Source organism: Balaenoptera physalus (genome assembly GCF_965194825.1).
Source record: "Balaenoptera physalus genome assembly, chromosome: 2".
NCBI classification, from domain to species: Eukaryota; Metazoa; Chordata; class Mammalia; order Artiodactyla; family Balaenopteridae; genus Balaenoptera; species Balaenoptera physalus.
Window position 1 is genome coordinate 12437465 of NC_138883.1, and position 18876 is coordinate 12456340.

At 38.3% G+C, this 18876-nt stretch overlaps 1 protein-coding gene across 5 annotated transcripts in view; it reads left to right on the forward strand.

Annotated features, from left to right (window-relative positions):
• The window catches only part of ATXN3 (ataxin 3), a 35309-nt gene that overhangs the window by 10071 nt on the left and 6362 nt on the right, over positions 1–18876 (forward strand). For 4 of the 5 annotated variants that reach the window (XM_082451380.1, XM_082451381.1, XM_082451383.1 and 1 more), the window contains 5 exons: positions 3430–3517; positions 8806–8938; positions 9280–9446; positions 10756–10852; positions 16416–16501. In XM_082451380.1, coding sequence (XP_082307506.1) covers positions 3430–3517; positions 8806–8938; positions 9280–9446; positions 10756–10852; positions 16416–16501 — 571 coding nt within the window. Of the gene's footprint in view, positions 1–3429; positions 3518–8805; positions 8939–9279; positions 9447–10755; positions 10853–11791; positions 11846–16415; positions 16502–18876 lie in introns of all 5 variants that reach the window. The other variant, XR_014260965.1, reaches the window with a different exon arrangement.

Sequence of the window (18876 nt, forward strand, 5' to 3'; positions counted from 1 at the left end):
CACCAATAATGTGTGTATGTGGCCTGGTTTCAATAGAGAGAGAGAGAACGTAAGTAAAATTCTCTATTTAATAAGACAATACAGCCGTGGTTACTTTTAATATGTTTATGAGTTTTTATGTTGTAAAGATGCTCTGTCAGTTAACTGCTATTTTCATGGGTTTGTATTAAGCATAGCAATGTCACAAAGCCTGAAATAGTGTCTAGCATGAATAAAAATTTCCAGTAATGTTTGCTTTTGCTTAACAAGGTTATTCACATTCCAAAATGCCACGTAATATATGTATCTGCATAAATCATTTCTATTTTTTTCTAAAAAAAAGGACATGGAATGTGTCTTGAGCAAGGCTTTTTATAAGATCAAGAAAAGTACCTAAAGTGTTATTTTTAAAAATAATTGCCAGTGATCTTTTTTTTAAATTAATTAATTAATTAATTTATTTATTTATTTTAATTTATTTTTGGCTGTGTTGAGTCTTTGTTTCTGTGCAAGGGCTTTCTCTAGTTGCGGCGAGCGGGGGCCACTCTTCATCGCGGTGCGCGGGCCTCTCACTATCACAGCCGCTCTTGTTGCGGAGCACAGGCTCCAGACGCGCAGGCTCAGTAGTGTGGCTCACGGGCCTAGTTGCTCTGCAGCATGTGGGATCTTCCCAGACCAGGGCTCGAACCCGTGTCCCCTGCATTGGCAGGCAGATTCTCAACCACTGCGCCACCAGGGAAGCCCTGCCAGTGATCTTTGTATACACGATACCATTTTTGAAACAGAGTTAAAGTCATTTTTCTTAGAATTTTGACTCTTTGAAAGAGGATTATTATTATTTTTTGGCATTATTTATTTATTTGTTTATTTATGGCTTCATTGGGTCTTCGTTGCTGTGCGTGGGCTTTCTCTAGTTGCGGCGAGTGGGGGCTACTTTTCATTGCAGTACGTGGGCTTCTCATTGCAGTGGCTTCTCTTTGTTGCAGAGCATGGGTTCTAGACACGCAGGCTCCATAGTTGTGGCACATGGGCTCAGTAGTTGTGGCTTGTGGGCTCTAGAGCGCAGGCTCAGTAGTTGTGGCACATCGGCTTAGTTGCTCCGCAGCATGTGGGATCTTCCTGGACCAGGGCTCGAACCCATGTCCCCTGCATTGGCAGGCGGATTCTTAACCACTGCGCCACCAGGGAAGTCAGAAAGAGGATTATTGAAAACAGGCTAATCTAGTAAAAAGGAATGAATTATTGATACATGTAACAACATGGATGAATCTCAAAATAATTATGCTGAGTGAAAGAACCTAGACACAAAATACTACATACCGTATTGTTCCATTTATATAAAAGTGTAGAAAATGCAAACTAATCTATAGTGACAGAAAACAGATTGACTAGTGGTTGCCTGGGGATGAAGAGGGCAAGGAGCAGTGAAAGAGGAGGATTACAAGGGGCACAGGAAGGTTGGCAGTGACGAATATGTTCACTCTTGGTTGTGGTGATGGTTTCATGGGTATATACATATGTTAAAACTTTTCAAATTGTATACTTTAAATATGGCCAGTTTACTGCATGTCAATCATACCTTAATAAAGCTGTTTTAAAAAATAAACTAATACAAAACAAAAAAGGAAATGAAATTAAGAAAGTACATTGAATTAAATCAATACAAGATAATTCAAAAACAAAAGCCCTGCTATTATCTTTTAAGTCTGCTGCCTAGAAGCAGCTTCATCATAACTGATTATTTCTTAAGGTCCCTCTTGGGGGGGCAAAGAGCAAGTAAGGAGGTGTGGTGTGATGCAGGGAAGACTGACCCAGGTGGGAATCAACTCTGGGAAAAACCAGGGCAGGACAACTGCCAAGGTTATTTAACCTCTGGGTTTTATTTAGATCTTTAAAAATATGATCAAAAAAATAAATAAATAAAATAAAATAAATAAAAATATGATCAAATATTCTTCACTTTCAAGATCTGAAGACTTAAATTCTAGAAATTCCTTTGTATTGATTTGCACGTAAACTTACATTATTATTTTGAGAAAAAAAAATTTTTTTTTGTATTTATTTATTTACTTTGGCTGCGCCGGGTCTTCACTGTGGCACTCGGGATCTTCATTGCAGCATGCGGGATCTTTAGTTGCGGCATGCGGACTTCTTAGTTTCGGCATGCATGTGGGATCTAGTTCCCCAACCAGGGATCGAACCCGGGCCCCCTGCATTGGGAGCGCAGAGTCTTACCCACTGGACCACCAGGGAAGTCCCCTATTTTGAGAAATTTTTAAAATTTTAGTTCTTCAAAATTGAATTTACACATTTCAAATTATCTTTGACAAATACAGGAAATGTCAAATTATGGCTTGTCATCTTTGGTTCTAATTTGTATTTTTGTTTAAAATTGTATTTTTTCCTATAGACTCTTGTCTGAGGTCCCTGTATAAAGAAAAAGATGACTGAGAAAAATACTATCTTTGTGAAAATCCAGGAAAAGTAGTTGGTCATGTTGCTGACAGTAACTTCTGAAACTTTTGTATCATGTGGGTTAAACTAGGACACCCATGAAGTAGTGACCAAATGATGCTAATTACATGCAGTAGTGGCTTAGTGAACTTTTTAAAATGAGTTGGCGATTATAAATTCTCTTCCTGGAATGTCTGGCTTTCTCTCAATTGAATTTTTTTTTCTTTTTTTTTTTTAAGAGTATATTTTATTTATTTATTTTTTTAAATGAAAGCTTCTTTCTTTCTTTATTTTTGGCTGTGTTGGGTCTTCGTTTCTGTGCGAGGGCTTTCTCTAGTTGCGGCGAGCGGGGGCCACTCTTCATCGCGGTTTGCGGGCCTCTCACTGTCACGGCCTCTCTTGTTGCGGAGCACAGGCTCCAGACGCGCAGGCTCAGTAGTTGTGGCTCACGGGCCCAGTTGCTCCGCGGCATGTGGGATCTTCCCAGACCAGGGCTCAAACCCGTTTCCCCTGCATTGGCAGGCAGATTCTCAACCACTGCACCACCAGGGAAGCCCTCTCAATTGAAATATCTTGACCAAGATTATCAGCAGTGGGAAAACGGGGTGGTTTTCCTTTTTTTTCCACCATCAATATAATATGATTAGATGAGGATTTTGTTGGGCTGTTCCTTTGAAAAAAGATTTAATTGTTGCTATCAATAAAGATACTTTAAAATACTGGCTATCAGTTTCTTTTCTTTTTTGGAAGGGGGATTTAGAGCTTATGGCTTAAAGCAAACTTTTAAAACATTTAATAGTGATAAATTTGCAACATTCTATTTCAGTTTTTTAGAATCGCATTATTTAATTACTTTAAAAAAATCTTGATTTAACATGTTTTCATTGTTTAGACAGTCTTACTAAGTTTAGATGGGTTATATCTATCCTTAACATGTGAAACTTCTTTATTACTTACAATGTGCACTAACTTAAATATTGACAATTTTTTTTCCAGTGGTTCAACTTGAATTCTCTCTTGACGGGTCCAGAATTAATATCGGACACATACCTTGCACTTTTCTTGGCTCAGTTACAACAGGAAGGTAAGTAAAGACTGAACATTTTATGTTACCTTTTGAAGTAGCCAAATAAAACTATCTCATTAGAAGTGAGTGTAACAAGGGGCTTCCCTGGTGGTGCAGTGGTTAAGAATCTGCCTGCCAATGCAGGGGACACGGGTTCGAGACCTGGTGCGGGAAGATCCCACATGCCGTGGAGCAGCTAAGCCCGTGCGCCACGACTACTGAGCCTGCGCTCTAGAGCCTGCGAGCCACAACTACTGAAGCCCGTGTGCCTAGAGCCCGTGCTCCACAACAAGAGAAGCCACCGCAGTGAGAAGTCCGTGCACCGCAATGAAGAGTAGCCCCGCTCACCACAACTAGAGAAAGCCCACACGCAGCAACGAAGACCCAACACAACCAAAAATAAATAAATTAATTAATTTTTTAAAAAAAAGTTAAAAAGTGAGTGTAACAATATTGTTTTTATGGCAGTGGCAGGGATATAATTTTTATGTTTTACGTGGTGAGCTTTAGGCTGTGATTTGGATGATACTGCTTATTTAGCATTCTTGCTGACACTTGGCCCTCCCCTGGGGTTGCTGATTTCTTTGCAGCCCTTCTACAGTAATGGTTCTTTTGTCTTCCATACCCCCACATACCACAGAGCCAGGGGAGGTGTAGGTATTCTTCTTGCTCCTCCTTGCCCCTTCTCGGCCACTCTTCTTCCCTAAAAACTCCAGGTGCTTTCAAATACATGTCGTGAGATTAAACTCTACCCCATGCTCTTGTGTAGTCTTTTGCAGTCTGATCTTCCTCCTTTTCCATTGCAGATTTTAGGATCTGACTCACTGTCATCTCTCTGCTTCAACTCCTTTCATCATTCTTGGTGATTTCTACATCAAAAATCAATCCAGTTCAACCTCTTCTTACTTTCAAAGATCATTTTCTTCCATCTTGCCTTGCCATTGCTAACAACTGTACCACCTTCAAATCCCAGTTACAAGCATCCTACTCTTTGACTATTGCCTCCTATGTTTATACCATATTTTCGGGTTTTTTTATTTCCAACAATTCTTTAAACCCTACTACAAACCTAAACATTCCCCTTACATCCTTAAATCCTCTATCACCCTGCTTATTTCCGGTAATCCGTCATTATAATAACTCTGTTGCATTTCTCAACTCCTTTGTCCTTCTCTCCTTCCATCAAACTTTTATGACAAAATCCCAACCCTGGTTAAAACCCAATCTTGGGCTTGTACAATCCTCCACCAGAACAGCTGAACATGGCTAAAGATAAAATATGATTTATTTTCCTTTAAATTTATAATCACAAATTTTTTTTTTTAAATTTTTATATGATCACAAATTTCAAATGAGCCTTTAGTGCTGCTTGACATCCCTACTGTGTTCTCTCGGTTAGTTCACTTACCACTGTCCAAGATGATGATTTCACAACTTCTGCCTTCCAACTTCTAACCACTCCCCTCCCCCTTCCTGACTCCTAGCTTATGGCCTTCCTTTATATTCTACTACGAAAACAGGAGCAACTAAAAGAGAACGTCCTCAGTTTTCTACCAGCAATCTATCACCTTGTTTCTATCTCTACCTGTGCTTTGAGCCTATTAAAATAGATGAATTGTCCCCTGTTCCTAACCAAGACCAACCTCTCCACTTTGGGGCTAGGTCCCAGCTCCTCCCACCTACTCAGGATTTTTGCTTCTGCTTTTGTCACTCCACTCTCCTGTGTGATTAGTTTCCCCCTCTTTTCTGTATTATTTCTATCAGCAGAGAAATACACTTTTTCTCTCCATTGAGTAAAAAGAAAAAGCATCTTTAACACCAGGAAACTCCAGCTGTCTCCCATTTTTATTTTCTCCTTAGAATCATCTCTAGTGTGTTGTCTCCTATTCATGAACTCATTCCGGTTACACTGTCATAACCAATGTGTCACTGAAAACCCTCTTCTCAGTGTCACCAGTGACCTCCACATTTGCCACTGCCAGTATTCAATTCTCAGTCTTCCTTTGACCTTATCTTTTTTGAGGGTATAGTTGATTATATCCTCCTTTAAACAGAACAAAACAAAACTTTCTTACCAAGAATTTCAAACAAGTATAAAGTATGGAAAATAATGTGATGGATTTTCTTGTACCCTTCTCCCAGCCTCAACAAATATCTCATGGCCAGTCTTGTTTTACCTTTACCCTACCCACTTCCTTTTCCAGTTTATTTTGAGAAAATACTAATTGTCTTATTATGTTCTTTGTAGGTGTCTTTTTAATTAAAACCTTTAAAATCTTTAAAAAACAAGGACTCTTTAAAAAATATATATATAATACTATAATGACACATAGAAATTTAATTACAATTCTGTAATAACATCAACTAATAACATCAACTAGCCAACCAGTGTTCAAATCTCCAGTCTCCTTGGATTATTCTTCTGGGTTTTTTTTGGGTTTTTTTTTACAGTTAAAGCAGGTTGAAATAAGGTTAATTGATTCCATTGGATTGCTGTGTCTCTAAAATCTATCTATAGGTTTCTTCTCCTCTTAATTTTTTTCCTTGATTTATTCTTTTGAAGAAAATGCGTCTTTTGTTCTCTTTCCCACATTCTAGATTTTGCTGGTTGCATCCTTTTTTTCCTCTGAGCCCTGGATGCCCAATAGCCTGGTCCTTATATCTAGAGGCTTGATAAGATTCAGGTTGATTTTGGGAGGACAGAATTCTCTTTGCAGATGGTGGTGTCTACTTATCTCTCTTTTTGTGATTTGGGTAGCTGTTGGTGATCAATGCCTAGTACATTAGTTCATTGAAGACTGCAAAATGGTGATATCAGATCCCTGTCATTCCTTCATTTATTAGTTGGAGGACTTCTATACAAATAAACTTTCCCTCCTCAACTGTTTGGTTATCCTGAAGTATAGTTCATATAGAAGAAGCAGGATAAATATTTCTTTTATCAGTTTTTTAAACGAGTCGGTTTCATAGTATCCTTCCTCCAAAGGTAATTGGTTTGTTTCTGAAGTGTCATTGTAAACAAATCCATTAAAACCATAGTTCATATGGTTTAGTCCACTGTAATTATTATTCATGTTGATACTCAAAATTGTCCCATCTTGGATGAGTGGGAACCTTTTGAACTTGACTCCCAAGCTTCTGAAATGACCACTCTAGCCTTTTGAAGCCCTTCTTTCTCATATAATAAGAATTTTCAGTCTTATCTTGTATATTTCCTGCCCGTTTAGTAATGGTGGTTAGAGATCACAGTCTGGGCACTGGCATGCTTATTGCTGCCAGGCTGGTTGTCATGTACCTCTCTTCAGTTTACATGTAAGATCATAGTGTTGTAACTTCTTTGATTTTATATACTTGTATCCCTTTTCTTTTATGCCTAAAACCTTTGTTCCTAGCTATATCCTCCCTTCTTGAAATACTGTCTACACAAGGCTTCCCGGCCTCTGTGGAGGTTTACCTGCTATCATTGGCTGCTTCTTTCAGATTCCTTTTATGGATCTTACTCTTTTCAATCTCTAACTAATGAGGTGACCCAGAGTTCAGTCCTTGGACAACTTCTTGACTGCTGTCCCATTATTTTATATATCATCTCTAAATAAAGTCTATCTGCCAATAATTCCTTAGACTTTTATCTTCTGCCTAGACATCTACACTGAACACCAAACTCCTAACTGACATCTCCACTCAGAAGTCCAGAAAGCATTTCAAACTGAACACGTCTACCAAAGACGTTTTTTTTTTTTTCTCCCCATATATGCTATCCCTCAGGTTTTCCATTTTAGTAAGACCCACTCTTCTTGCACGCTGGTTCCTATATATTTTGTTGATGAAGCAGCCTAGAGTGCTCCTTTTTAAATGTAATGCACATTATAGCACAGCTTCATTCGTCAACCCTTCAGTGGCTTCCTAGCACACGTAGAATGAAATCTAATCTTGAGTGAAACCCAAGATCCTTACGGTGCCCCCTCCATAAGGCAGCTTCTGCCCTTCCTGATGCTCTGCGTGGAAGAGCATCGCGAGCTGACATAGTTTATTCTAGAATCTAGAAACAATTTTATTGGCGTAAAACATGTTAAACAGTCTGAACTCTGAGCACACTTGTCCTTGTGAAAAACAAATGTTAAGTGTATTATGATTTACTCTTGAGTTTTTCCATTAACAGTCCTTTTCATCTTTGCTCATTTGTTTCATTATCTGTTAATGCTCACAAAGAATATTCATAACAAGCACCAAAGTTGAAGAAAATGTATGGTAGAAAAATGTAAATTGAGGGACTTCCCTGGAGGTCCAGTGGTTAGGACTCTGCACTTCCAGTGCAGGGGCACGGGTTCGATCCCTGGTCGGGGAACTAAGATCCCACATGCCACGTGGTGCAGCCAAAAACAAGAAATGAAAAAAAAAGTAAATTGATTAGAATGACTTAGGTGTAGCCCACCCTTATTTAGCTATTGTGTGGCGTATCCAGCTGGGAAAACCCTGGCTTTCTAGAATTGTATTTATAAAAAATTACACTGGGCCAGTGTAATTTTTTCAAAACATGAACTGCATCTTCAACACCTTGACTAGATTTGGGATATTGGCTTTCCAGCTCCTGTTTTCAGTTTGGAGGGATGTGTATGTGTCAGTGTCAGAGTCAGGGGCAGCTATTTCCACAGATGACTCATTTTACCCATATTACACATTATTACACACATCCTCTGCTTGTGTCCTCAAATAGCCCTCCGAGGAAGGTACAGTATAATCTATGTAACAGTTGAAGAAACCAAGACATAGATGGGTAAAGGGGTTTACCAGAGGCCAGGCAGCTAGGAAGTAGAAGAGATAAGGGATTAAAACCCAGGTCATCTGATTCCAGATTCCTTGCTCTTCCTTATTCCTTTCCTTGCCTCTCTGTTATCATTTAGTGTAACCTACTTGGTCAAGCACTGTTTTAGTAGATCCCTTTACAGATTCGATTACGTCTCATAGTCACTCTGTGAGATGGCTATTCCCATTTTACAGGTGAAGAAAGCAAGGTTCAGAGACTAAGTAATTTGTCCTAGATCACCCCACTAGTAAGCGTAAGATGCATTATTTGGACCCAGGTACTCCTGACTCCTCAGTCTGTGTTCTTCCCACTGTTCTGTGCTGCCTGTCTATCTGCTGTCATTTTTAATCAATTTTGAACCACTTGCTAACTGTTTTAGTTTATTTTTGCCTTTTTTTTTTTTTAGGTTATTCTATATTTGTTGTTAAGGGTGACCTGCCAGACTGTGAAGCTGACTGACTTGCTCACTGTTTTAGTTTATTTTTGCCTTTTTTTTTTTTAGGTTATTCTATATTTGTTGTTAAGGGTGACCTGCCAGACTGTGAAGCTGACCAGCTCCTACAGATGGTCAGGGTCCAACAGACGCATCGACCAAAACTTATTGGAGAAGAATTAGCACAACTCAAAGAACAGAGGTAAAATGAGCTTGCAGTATGGAATATATGATAGTATTTCATTACAAAAACTAAATTTTCATGCTTACACTGAAGATGTGGTCCTTTTATTATTGGTGATTTTTTTTTAGACCTTTATGTTTTAGTGAAGTTTATTGGTTTAACCATGGATCAACTCTGAATTATTTAAATATACTAACTTAGATTCACATCACAATAAAACCTTCATATTATTAGACCTTGTCTGCCAGAAAATGTGTAAGTTTTGACTTACATAAAAATCTTTGCTTTATAAATGTCTCTATGTTATATCTAAAATAGAAGAGTGGTCTGCAGTTACTTTTAGTGCTTTTATTCTTTAGAGTCCAGAAAACAGATCTAGAACGCGTCTTAGAAGCAAATGATGGATCAGGAATCTTAGACGCAGATGAGGAGGATCTGCAGAGGGCTCTGGCGCTAAGTCGCCAAGAAATTGACTTGGAAGATGAAGAAGCAGATCTCCGCAGGGCCATTCAGCTCAGCATGCAAGGTATGGACGTTCCGACACATACTTTATTCATTGTTGAAGAATTGATTCAGATCATTCTTAGTTCTTCTGGAAGTTAATGTACTATTGGTAGAAGTTCTTGGACAATCACTGCAGAAGCAATAGCTATGTACAATCAGTTATTGTTTTTTAGATTCCTTTTAAAACAACTTTTTACGGCTTGTGTTATATTAGGACTAGTTTTATTTTTATTTCTGGTTATTCCACTTGGTTATAATACTGTGCTAACACAATAGCAAACTGAGGTTAATCATTGTGAGGTCAGTGGGCCCTTAGCCAGACCAACTGTTCTAAAAATGTATGCTAGTGGACATGAAGGAAGGCCTGGACAGAGAAAGTAAATTGATTTTACAAAACTCTAACACTTAGTGGCTGTGCAGCTTACAGCTTAAGCCCACTTTGGTGAGCCCACATTTTTAGTGATATAAGCCCATCAGCTGAGAGTAAAGATGCATCCCTCAGGGAATCCAAGCTGAGGGAGTTGTCTGGGATGTTGCTCAAAGGGGCTTACTTAAAAGTGTGAGGGGTTTTCTTTTTTCTTTTTTTTTTTTTTTTTGGTACTTTTTGTCTAATTAACGTGAATTTGCCTTCTACTTTCTAATGAAATTACTTGTCAATTGAATTCCTTAAATATCTAAATAAGGAATTCAGAGGTGTGCCATGGGGCTCATGAGTACTCCATATGGTGTGCAGGCCCATTTTGGATTAGTAGAGCCCTGCTAGATTAGCCCAGTAATGAACAGACACCAGCTTTAATAGTTTTAGATATTTTTGTATACTTTACTCTTCTTTCCACTTTGTTTCACAGTTTGTGCAGAATCTCTGATTGGTGCAATAATGAAGTAAGAGCATGGAAACATACTTAAGTTGTTGTAGTACCCAAATGTTTGAGGATAGAGGGATACAGAGAATGGGTTTGTTTTATGATCATCCACTTTGAGTTGCTTCTAGGAATTCTATGCCTTTGAAAGTGCAGATTCATTTCTAATAAGAGAGCATGCAAGTGTGGCGTTAATTATTTCTCCTACCAAGTTGGTCGTTGGGCTTACCTCCTCACATCCACTACATCACAGATGGGTAACAGCTTGGGTTGCAGTGGACACAAGTTAGATTTGAACTGCCTTATTCAGATTCTCCCTGAGACTTTCAGAGCCTTTCTGACATTTACAGAATGGTACAGAGTATTTTTGAGAAGAAAACTTTTCAAAAGTTCCTTCACATAAGTATAAACATATTATTGCTTGAATTGGTAAATAAAATAGTTTTTTGTTCTGTTTTATTTTGTTTTCAGGTACTTCCAGAAATATATGTCAAGATAGTCCACAGACGTCAGGTACACATCTTACTTCAGAAGAGCTACGGAAGAGAAGAGAAGCCTACTTTGAAAAGTAAAGTAGTTGGTACAATATTAAAATTGCATATTTAATATTTACCTTGGCTGTTTTGTCTATTTGTAAACATACAGCTTTGACTTAAACCATTTATTTTATTGAGGGTTCTCTCCTTTTTTTAAAATACTGGTTACTGCCTGACCCTATGAGCATTTGAATGTATTTTTTAAAAATTTGTAGCTAATAAACTGTGAAATCAAATATAGTTTTAGGGGAAAACTTTGCCCCAGTACTAATTAAATTTACATGAAATAGGGTGAAGGAAACCCTGTAAAATTCGTCATCAAAAGGAAAATGGAATTGGGTCAAGGCAAGAGCAAAGCCTAATGATCCTTTGAATGTACTTCTTGGTTACCTGACCAACCCTGCAAAGTTCTCTTGTGAATTAATAGGAAAAACAGCATTTGCGGTAGGGGAACACACCCCCAAATAGAGGTGATGGTGAATTGCTCCACTCATTGCCACAGTAGGGGGTTACTGCAGGCCCATCAGCATCAGGGACATGAGGGTAACCATAAATCTGAATCATCAGCTCCTAAAACCTAACTTTGTGCCCAGGTTTATAAGTGCTTTCAAAATAGAAATTTCACCTATAAAATTATCCTTTCCAGTAACTGTCACTCACAAGTCTTCATCCCTTTTTCTTTTTTTAATAATATAACTTCATCTTAAGATCACAAGATCTATAATGATATTCAGATCCTCTGATCCCAGGTCAGAAAACAAAGGCCAGTGGCTGAGTCTGGCCTATTATTTACTATATTTCAACAATTCTAAGGTGTACTTTTTTTCACATTTCAACATCTCTGCAATTCAGAAGACTCGTACACATCAGAGTTGGTAGTACTTTAGTAGTATCTAAAATGTTAGAGCATTTTACATTTGATGGTATAATGAAGATAATATTTACTTTGTTTTCTGTTTTTTTTTTTTAAGTCACAGCTCAGAAGTATATGAAGGAAAGTTCTGATCAACTGACATCCTCTTAATGTGAGATATTTCTAGTCTTTATTCAGTGATAGATTAATGGATTTAATTATGTATAAAATTTCAAAATAGTGCTTATTAGTGCTTGTCACTCCCTTTTAAATTTTAAAATTAACTTTTTTTATTTTTTAATTATGATAAACTTCAAATTTATATAAAAGTAGAGAAACCGGCATAAGGAACCCCTATTTATCTGTTACCCAGATTTAACAGATATCAGCACATGGGCCATCTTGTTTTTTTTATGCCCCCATCTCCCATGCTTTCTACTCTCCCACCCCCAGGGTGGGATTATTTTATAACAAATCTAAATCATCATACTGCATCTGTATTAATTTCCGTGTGTGTCTCTAAAATATATGCTTTTTTCTTAATATAGCCAAATGCTCTTGCCATACAATAATGGAATAATTATCACATGATAATTATTAATGGTAGTTCTATAATATCATCAACTATCTAGTTATTGCTAAAAATAGCTTTAAATGTTTAATTTGATAAAAAATAATATTTTGGAAAATTTATTTTTAGAGAGATCTAAATTAAAAAAAAATAATCCTACCTTTAATAACTGATGTGAGTGTTTTGGCAGTCACACGCTTCTAGTCACACAAACGCCCATATATTGTGTATCAGTTATACCCATTTTCCCATGAGAGTAAATATTCTTTGTAATAGGCTATGTTATATTTCATAAAATGAATTTATGTATCACAATTTATGAACCTTTTGATTTTTGCTATTATAATTAATAATGCAATGAACAATCCTTGTATTGACTTTATGCCTCAAATCTCTCATCATTTCTGCTAATTATTCTGAGAATTTCAGACTACTAAGTTAAAGGACATGAACATTTTTAAGGCCTTGGTACAGATTTCTAAACTGCTCTCCAGAACAGTTTCCAAGTGATAACTTCTGCCATGCTTTTTTTCAGACTTCAATTTTTTCCAGAACAAAATGGTCCAAACAGACATACTTTATAGAGAAACTATAAAATTCACAAGTACGTGTAAGAAAAAGAAAATGTCTTTAAAATATAAAAACAAATCCCTCTTTTTTAAAAAAAAAGTTTTTTAGATTTTTTGGATTAAAAATGTAGAATTTCCAATGAGTTAAACTTTTTAGAATACAAAGGATAATGCAGTAACATTCCATAATGACTAAGTAAGTTATAACAAGCGCAATGCCAGCTATAACTAACGCAGGTGTTTTATTCAACATTGCACCCTTTTTTAAATGTTTGAGTCTCCTTTCTGACTGGGGGTTGTTGATTGGGTAAGAAAGTACCGTAATGGTTTCCAGCTTCGGCTTACTATCCTCTGCCTCCTGGTTTGGCCTTGAAAATACTGGTGAGAACTTGAGTAGAACTAGAGAATATTTTACACAGTTACTTGTTGCTGAGAAGAGTTAAGAGCTAACTTCTTGGGGTTTCTTTTTAACTTTGGCTAGCATTCAGAATCTTGTAGGACTCGTTAGTGAAGGAGCTGAGAAACTAATTTTTGCCTTTCAGTAGAATTCCTGATTACTAAACCTATATGGGTCCTTGTCTCAATAGCTTCTATTTTGGAGAACTTGGCTCTAAGGTTATGGAGCCATTTCTTCCCTCTGATCCTTTCCAAACTGACCCTGGTGCTAATTTGTTTTTCATTGAAATTTATAGGTTTTTTTTTTTTCTGTAGAGTGTTTGAAGCTTCACACTTAATATAGTAGCCACAGTGTTCATGCATTAAGCATGAAAATGCTGTTGAAAGTCTACCTGTTACAAATTCATAGTTTATGAGTAAGAGTTGTTAACTGATATTTTCGTAGCCATGATATTTTTTCCAGTGGTAATCTCCAAATCCATGGTACCTATCATAAAACCCTGAGAAAAACTCTGCTGTGTCAGCTATGTCATTGTAAAACCTTAACTCACATGTTATGTGCATCAGATGAGGCAGTGTGTAAAACCGTTCTGTAAACTGTGAAGTAGCCTACAGGTATATGTCAGTGTTATTAATGCCTTCTCCAGGTGTAGCTCTGAAATGATTCAGATTCTTTCTTTCTGTCACTAAAAAAGTGTTTCCCAACAAGGAGGGAAACAAATGTTTTCATAGCCATGGATTGCTATGATTTTTTTTGATTGCCTAGTATTTGAGCTACCACTTCAGTGGCGTGGCATAGTTTATCAGGGTTCAGTTTAAGAAACAGAAACGACTTAGAGATGTTTTAAGCAGAAAAGAATTTGATACATAAATTAAGGGCTTACACAACGTTGGGAAGAACTGGAGGGGCACGCTGTAGGCCAGGCCTCCAGAATACCACAGACCAACTTGTTGGAAGAGCTGCAATGCTGCCCCAGTTGGATGATGGGGAATCAGGATATCAAGTTTAAGAACACACTGCTTTAGCTGTGATCCTAGCATCAAGAAGCTGCCACCACAGTTGCCTAGACGTGGGAACCTGAAGTCTGGCCCCCACTGAAACTGCCAGGAAGCAGAATTCTGGAACTGGCATCTCCATGGCTTTACTTGCCAGCAGAGAACAACAAAAGCGGCAGGAAGATGGCTGTGCCTCATCGGCCTTGTAAATCTCATACAAGTGCTTAACTGGTAACCAGAATCCTAGCTATAAAGCAATCTAAGATATGTAGTTTTGAGTTTCCCAGCCTCTGTCATACCGAAGGCACATTAGAAGGCACAGTGAGAATGGATGCTGATTTGCTACTTGAACATGTTCCATCTTACAGTGTCATCACATACGAAAGGGGTCAGAATTGTTTCAAGGTTGGCAGTTGATTTACTTCTCACTTTAAAGTAGAATAAAGGTTATCCCTCTAAAGTCTTTGTCTCACCAGTCACTCGCTTGCATTCTGACATACTTTCTTGAATGGAGGGGAAGGAGGGCATGGAGAGGATGTGCCAGGAAATCCCCTCCTCACAGCCTGTCTTTCTTGTGCCATGTTCCAGAATCAGGGTATGCAGGGGGAGCCCTGTGCCTACGTGTCCCTCATTAGCCACGCTCACCAGAGTCATAAACCCGTGCACACGTCAGTGTCTGGCTCAAAGGCCAACAGGGAGAAACTGGAAGTCCCACTGGCTGAATTTGCTTTGTTGCTCATATTTAAAACACAGGATTAAGAGGGACCCTAGAAAAAAATATGCTATTCTTTTCATAGTGTTACTGGTCATCTTAAAATTCTGCTTCCTTTAAAAATCCTTTTAAGCATTTTTTGAAAGCTATAGCTTCTTGCTTAGATTGTCAGATGTTTATACGTTTTGGTTTTTAAATTTTTAGCATATACATATGTACATATATGAAATAATTTAAAATTTACGTCAAAGCAGAAATAGTTCACAGAGCTCCTTATACCCTCCACCCAGATTCCCTAATTGTTGATATTTCTGAACCACTTGAAAATAACTTGCAGACACAGTTTCCCATTACATCTCTCAATACTTCAGTGTCTATTTTCTAAGTACAAGGACATTCTCCTACATGTTTATATCATAACTGTCATATTTAAATGTTTTAATATTTGGATTATGACATTGATTTTCCTTTTGCAAAAAATACAGGGAGAACTTATTTTAATGCTACAGGTATTACTGAAACTTGATAATGCAGGTTAAGTAGTTGCTTTCTTTCATTCATCAAGTATTTGGTGACAGGCACAATTTTAGGCACTGGGGAAACAAACAGGATAAACTTTGCGCTCTTGTTAGTTGACACTGTAAAGAGGGAGACAGGCAGAAGAATATCTGATGGTGATAAGTTTATGCTGAAAATTAAAATGGAGTGATGAGCGCGTGAGGGCGCCAGGTGGCTGCTTTAGGCGGGGTGGTCAGGAGCGGGATCTCTGAGAAGATGCTGAAGCCCAGATCTGGTGGCAAGAAGGAGCCAGCCATGGAAAGGTCAAGTTAACTCGCATGGTAATTTGAGATGCTTTATCTTCTCAAAGGTGCTTATTTTCAGTGACTTCCAACAATATTAAGGATCTGTAAACCAATACATTTGCATAAAAATAGCTACCAGTGACTCCTTTTGTACAATGTGTTATTTTTGTGGTGAAAATACCTACCCATTAATTTGCCTGATAAATTCGAATTTTCTAAGTTTTCTAGGATCAGCACTGTGATGCCTTTCAGTAATTTATATGAGACTGATTGCTCTTTTTTTTTAATTGAAGTATAGTTGATTTACAATGTTGTATTAACTTCAAATGTACAGCAAAGTGACTGAGTTTTAGATATATATATTCTTTTTCAGATTCTTTTCCATGAGAGGTTTTTGCAAGATATTGAATATATAGTTCCCTGTGCTATCCAGTAGGACCTTGTTTATGTATTTTATAGATAATAGTGTGTATCTATGAATCCCAAACTCCTAATTTATTCCCCCCGCTTCCCCTTTGGTAACCATAAGTTTGTTTTCTATCAGACTGATTGCTCTTGCCTTCTTTTGTGGTGTTCATGCCAGTGACTCTTCTGTTTTGTGGAACCGTTTATTTTCCACATGAATATTTTTTCTCGTGGCATATTTATTCTTACGTTTTGTTTTTTAAATACACACTCACTCTTGAATGTTTCAGGCAGCAGCAGCAGCAGCAGCAAGATCCACCAGGACATCCATGTGAAAAGCCGAACACAAGTTCAGGAGCATTTGACAGTGATCTAGGTACACCTCTCTGATTGTATATCCCATTTGTTACCTGCATGCTCTGTTTGACCCCCTGACTCCATGTGATTTTTGGCTTTATAGGCTTTTTTTTCTCCTCGCTTTCATTATATTGAAACTCTTGAAGGAATTTGTAATCTACCAAACTTTCTTGGATTAAGGAGCAGGCTAACTCCTTTGTGTATCCTTAAGTGCCCTTAAAGCACTTAAGCAATGTTTTGCTTTAAAATTGTAAAGATCACTTGCAACTTCACAGTAATTCGTACGTTCTCCAAAAGTTTCTCAGAGATAATGAATATTAGTAGGTGGAAAATAAGTTCATTTTACCGCTGGGAGAACTGAAAACACCTGAGTGTAGTCCGGATTACAACAAAGAAATCTAGAGTTACTCCTCAGGCCTTGGTTTAATAATAGGTCTTAAACTTTGGCCAATTATTGGTAGTAGAAATCGAGTGAGAAGGAAACTGTACATGACAAAGAACTTTTAAGTAGAGTATGTAAAGAACTCTCAAAACTAAAATAAGAAAACAATTCAAAAAGATGAGTGAAGGATTTGAACAGACACTTCACCAAATATATGGATGACAAACAGCACATGAAAGCGTGCTCAACATCACTAGTCATTAGGGAAATGCAAATTAAACCCACAGTGAGACACCGTTACACACCTACAAGAATGGCTTAATAAAAAAATTAAATTAACAATACCAAATGCGGCAAGAATCAGAGTAACTGGGGCTCATACATTGTTAGTAGGAACGTAAAATGGTGCAGCAACTTTGGAAAACGGTTTAGTATTTTCTTAAAAACTTAAACGTACACTTAACCATGTGATCCAGTAGTCACACTCCTAGGTATATAACCAAGAGAAAAGAAAATACAGGTTCCCACAAAATCTTGTATATGAATCCTTACAGCAGTTTTGTTCATAATAGCCCCAAACTGGAAACTGCTTACATGTTGTCCTTGAGCTGGTACATACCACAGAAACTGTGCTGCATCCAAACAGTGGACTACTATTAGCAAGAAAAAGGAATGAATGGGTACTTTTTCCTAATCATTCTGCTAAGTATAGCTAACAACGCTGGACATTTGTATAAAACAAATATAAGAAGAATCTGAAAAGTAGAAGACAGACTGGCTGAGAAGCTCAGGACCAGAGGAAGACATAGTGGTCAGTATTCTGGATTTTCTTTCTGCCCCAAGAAAAGCCTGCTCTATGGAGCCAAAAGGGACTACTTGGCAAGACAAAAACTTTTAGATAATAAACACTCTAGTCCAGCCAGCATGGACGAGGTAAATAAACTGGTCCTACTGCCACCCTACCCCATTGGCAAAGGCCAAGTAACATAATGAGGCACATCTCCTGCCTCTCCGGGCCAGAGTGGTGTCAGAAAAAGCCAAGTGGAGAGCTGGGATTTTCTTTTCCTCCAGGAGACAATGATGCCCCCTTTCCCGTGGTGTCAGTGGTCTTAGGGAGCCTGGACTTCCACCCAGCAATAAAGAGGCATCCTTCTGGCTTGTCGCCTGGGTGATGTCAGAAGAAGTGTAATGGAGAATCAGGCCGTCACTGATTCGAGGCAGTAATAAGGAGACCACCCCCACAGTGCCAGTGAGAGGCAGTAACGAGGCATTCCTACCCCTCCCAATCGGGCAGGTATCAGTGGGAAGCCGGAACTCCCACAGATGTTCAACAGTAGTGGTCACACACACCCTCTCCCCATCTGGAAGCAGCAGGGCAGCACCCTTTTCTGCCACTGGTGCTCCTGTCAGAGGAGGCCTGCTGAAAGAGGAGATTTAAATAAGATTCACGGGACTTGCCTGGAGGCACAGTGGTTAAGAATCCGCCTGCCGGTGCAGGGGACACGGGTTCGAACCCCGGTCTGGGAAGATCCCACATGCCGCGGAGCAACTAAGCCCGTGCGCCACAAATACTGAGCCTGTGCTCTAGAGCCCGTGAGCCACAACTGCCGAGCCCGTGTGCCACAACTACTGAAGCCCACACGCCTAGAGCCCATGCTCCACCGTAAGAGAAGCCACCACGATGAGAAGCCCACGCACCACAACAAAGAGTAGCCCCTGCTCGCCACAACTAGAGAATGCCTGCGTGCAGCAACGAAGACCCAACGCAGCCAAAAATAAATAAATAAATACATTTATTTATTTATTAAAAAAAAAATAAGATTCACATTCGTATAAGATAATACCCAAAATATCCAGGATTCACTTAAAAATCACTTGTCATATCAGGAGCCTGGAAAATTTCAACTTGAATGAGAAAAGACAATCAGTAGACACCATCACCAAAATGACACTGATGTTAGAATTATCTGGCAAGGATTTTAAATTAGCAACCATCATAAAATGCTACAGTG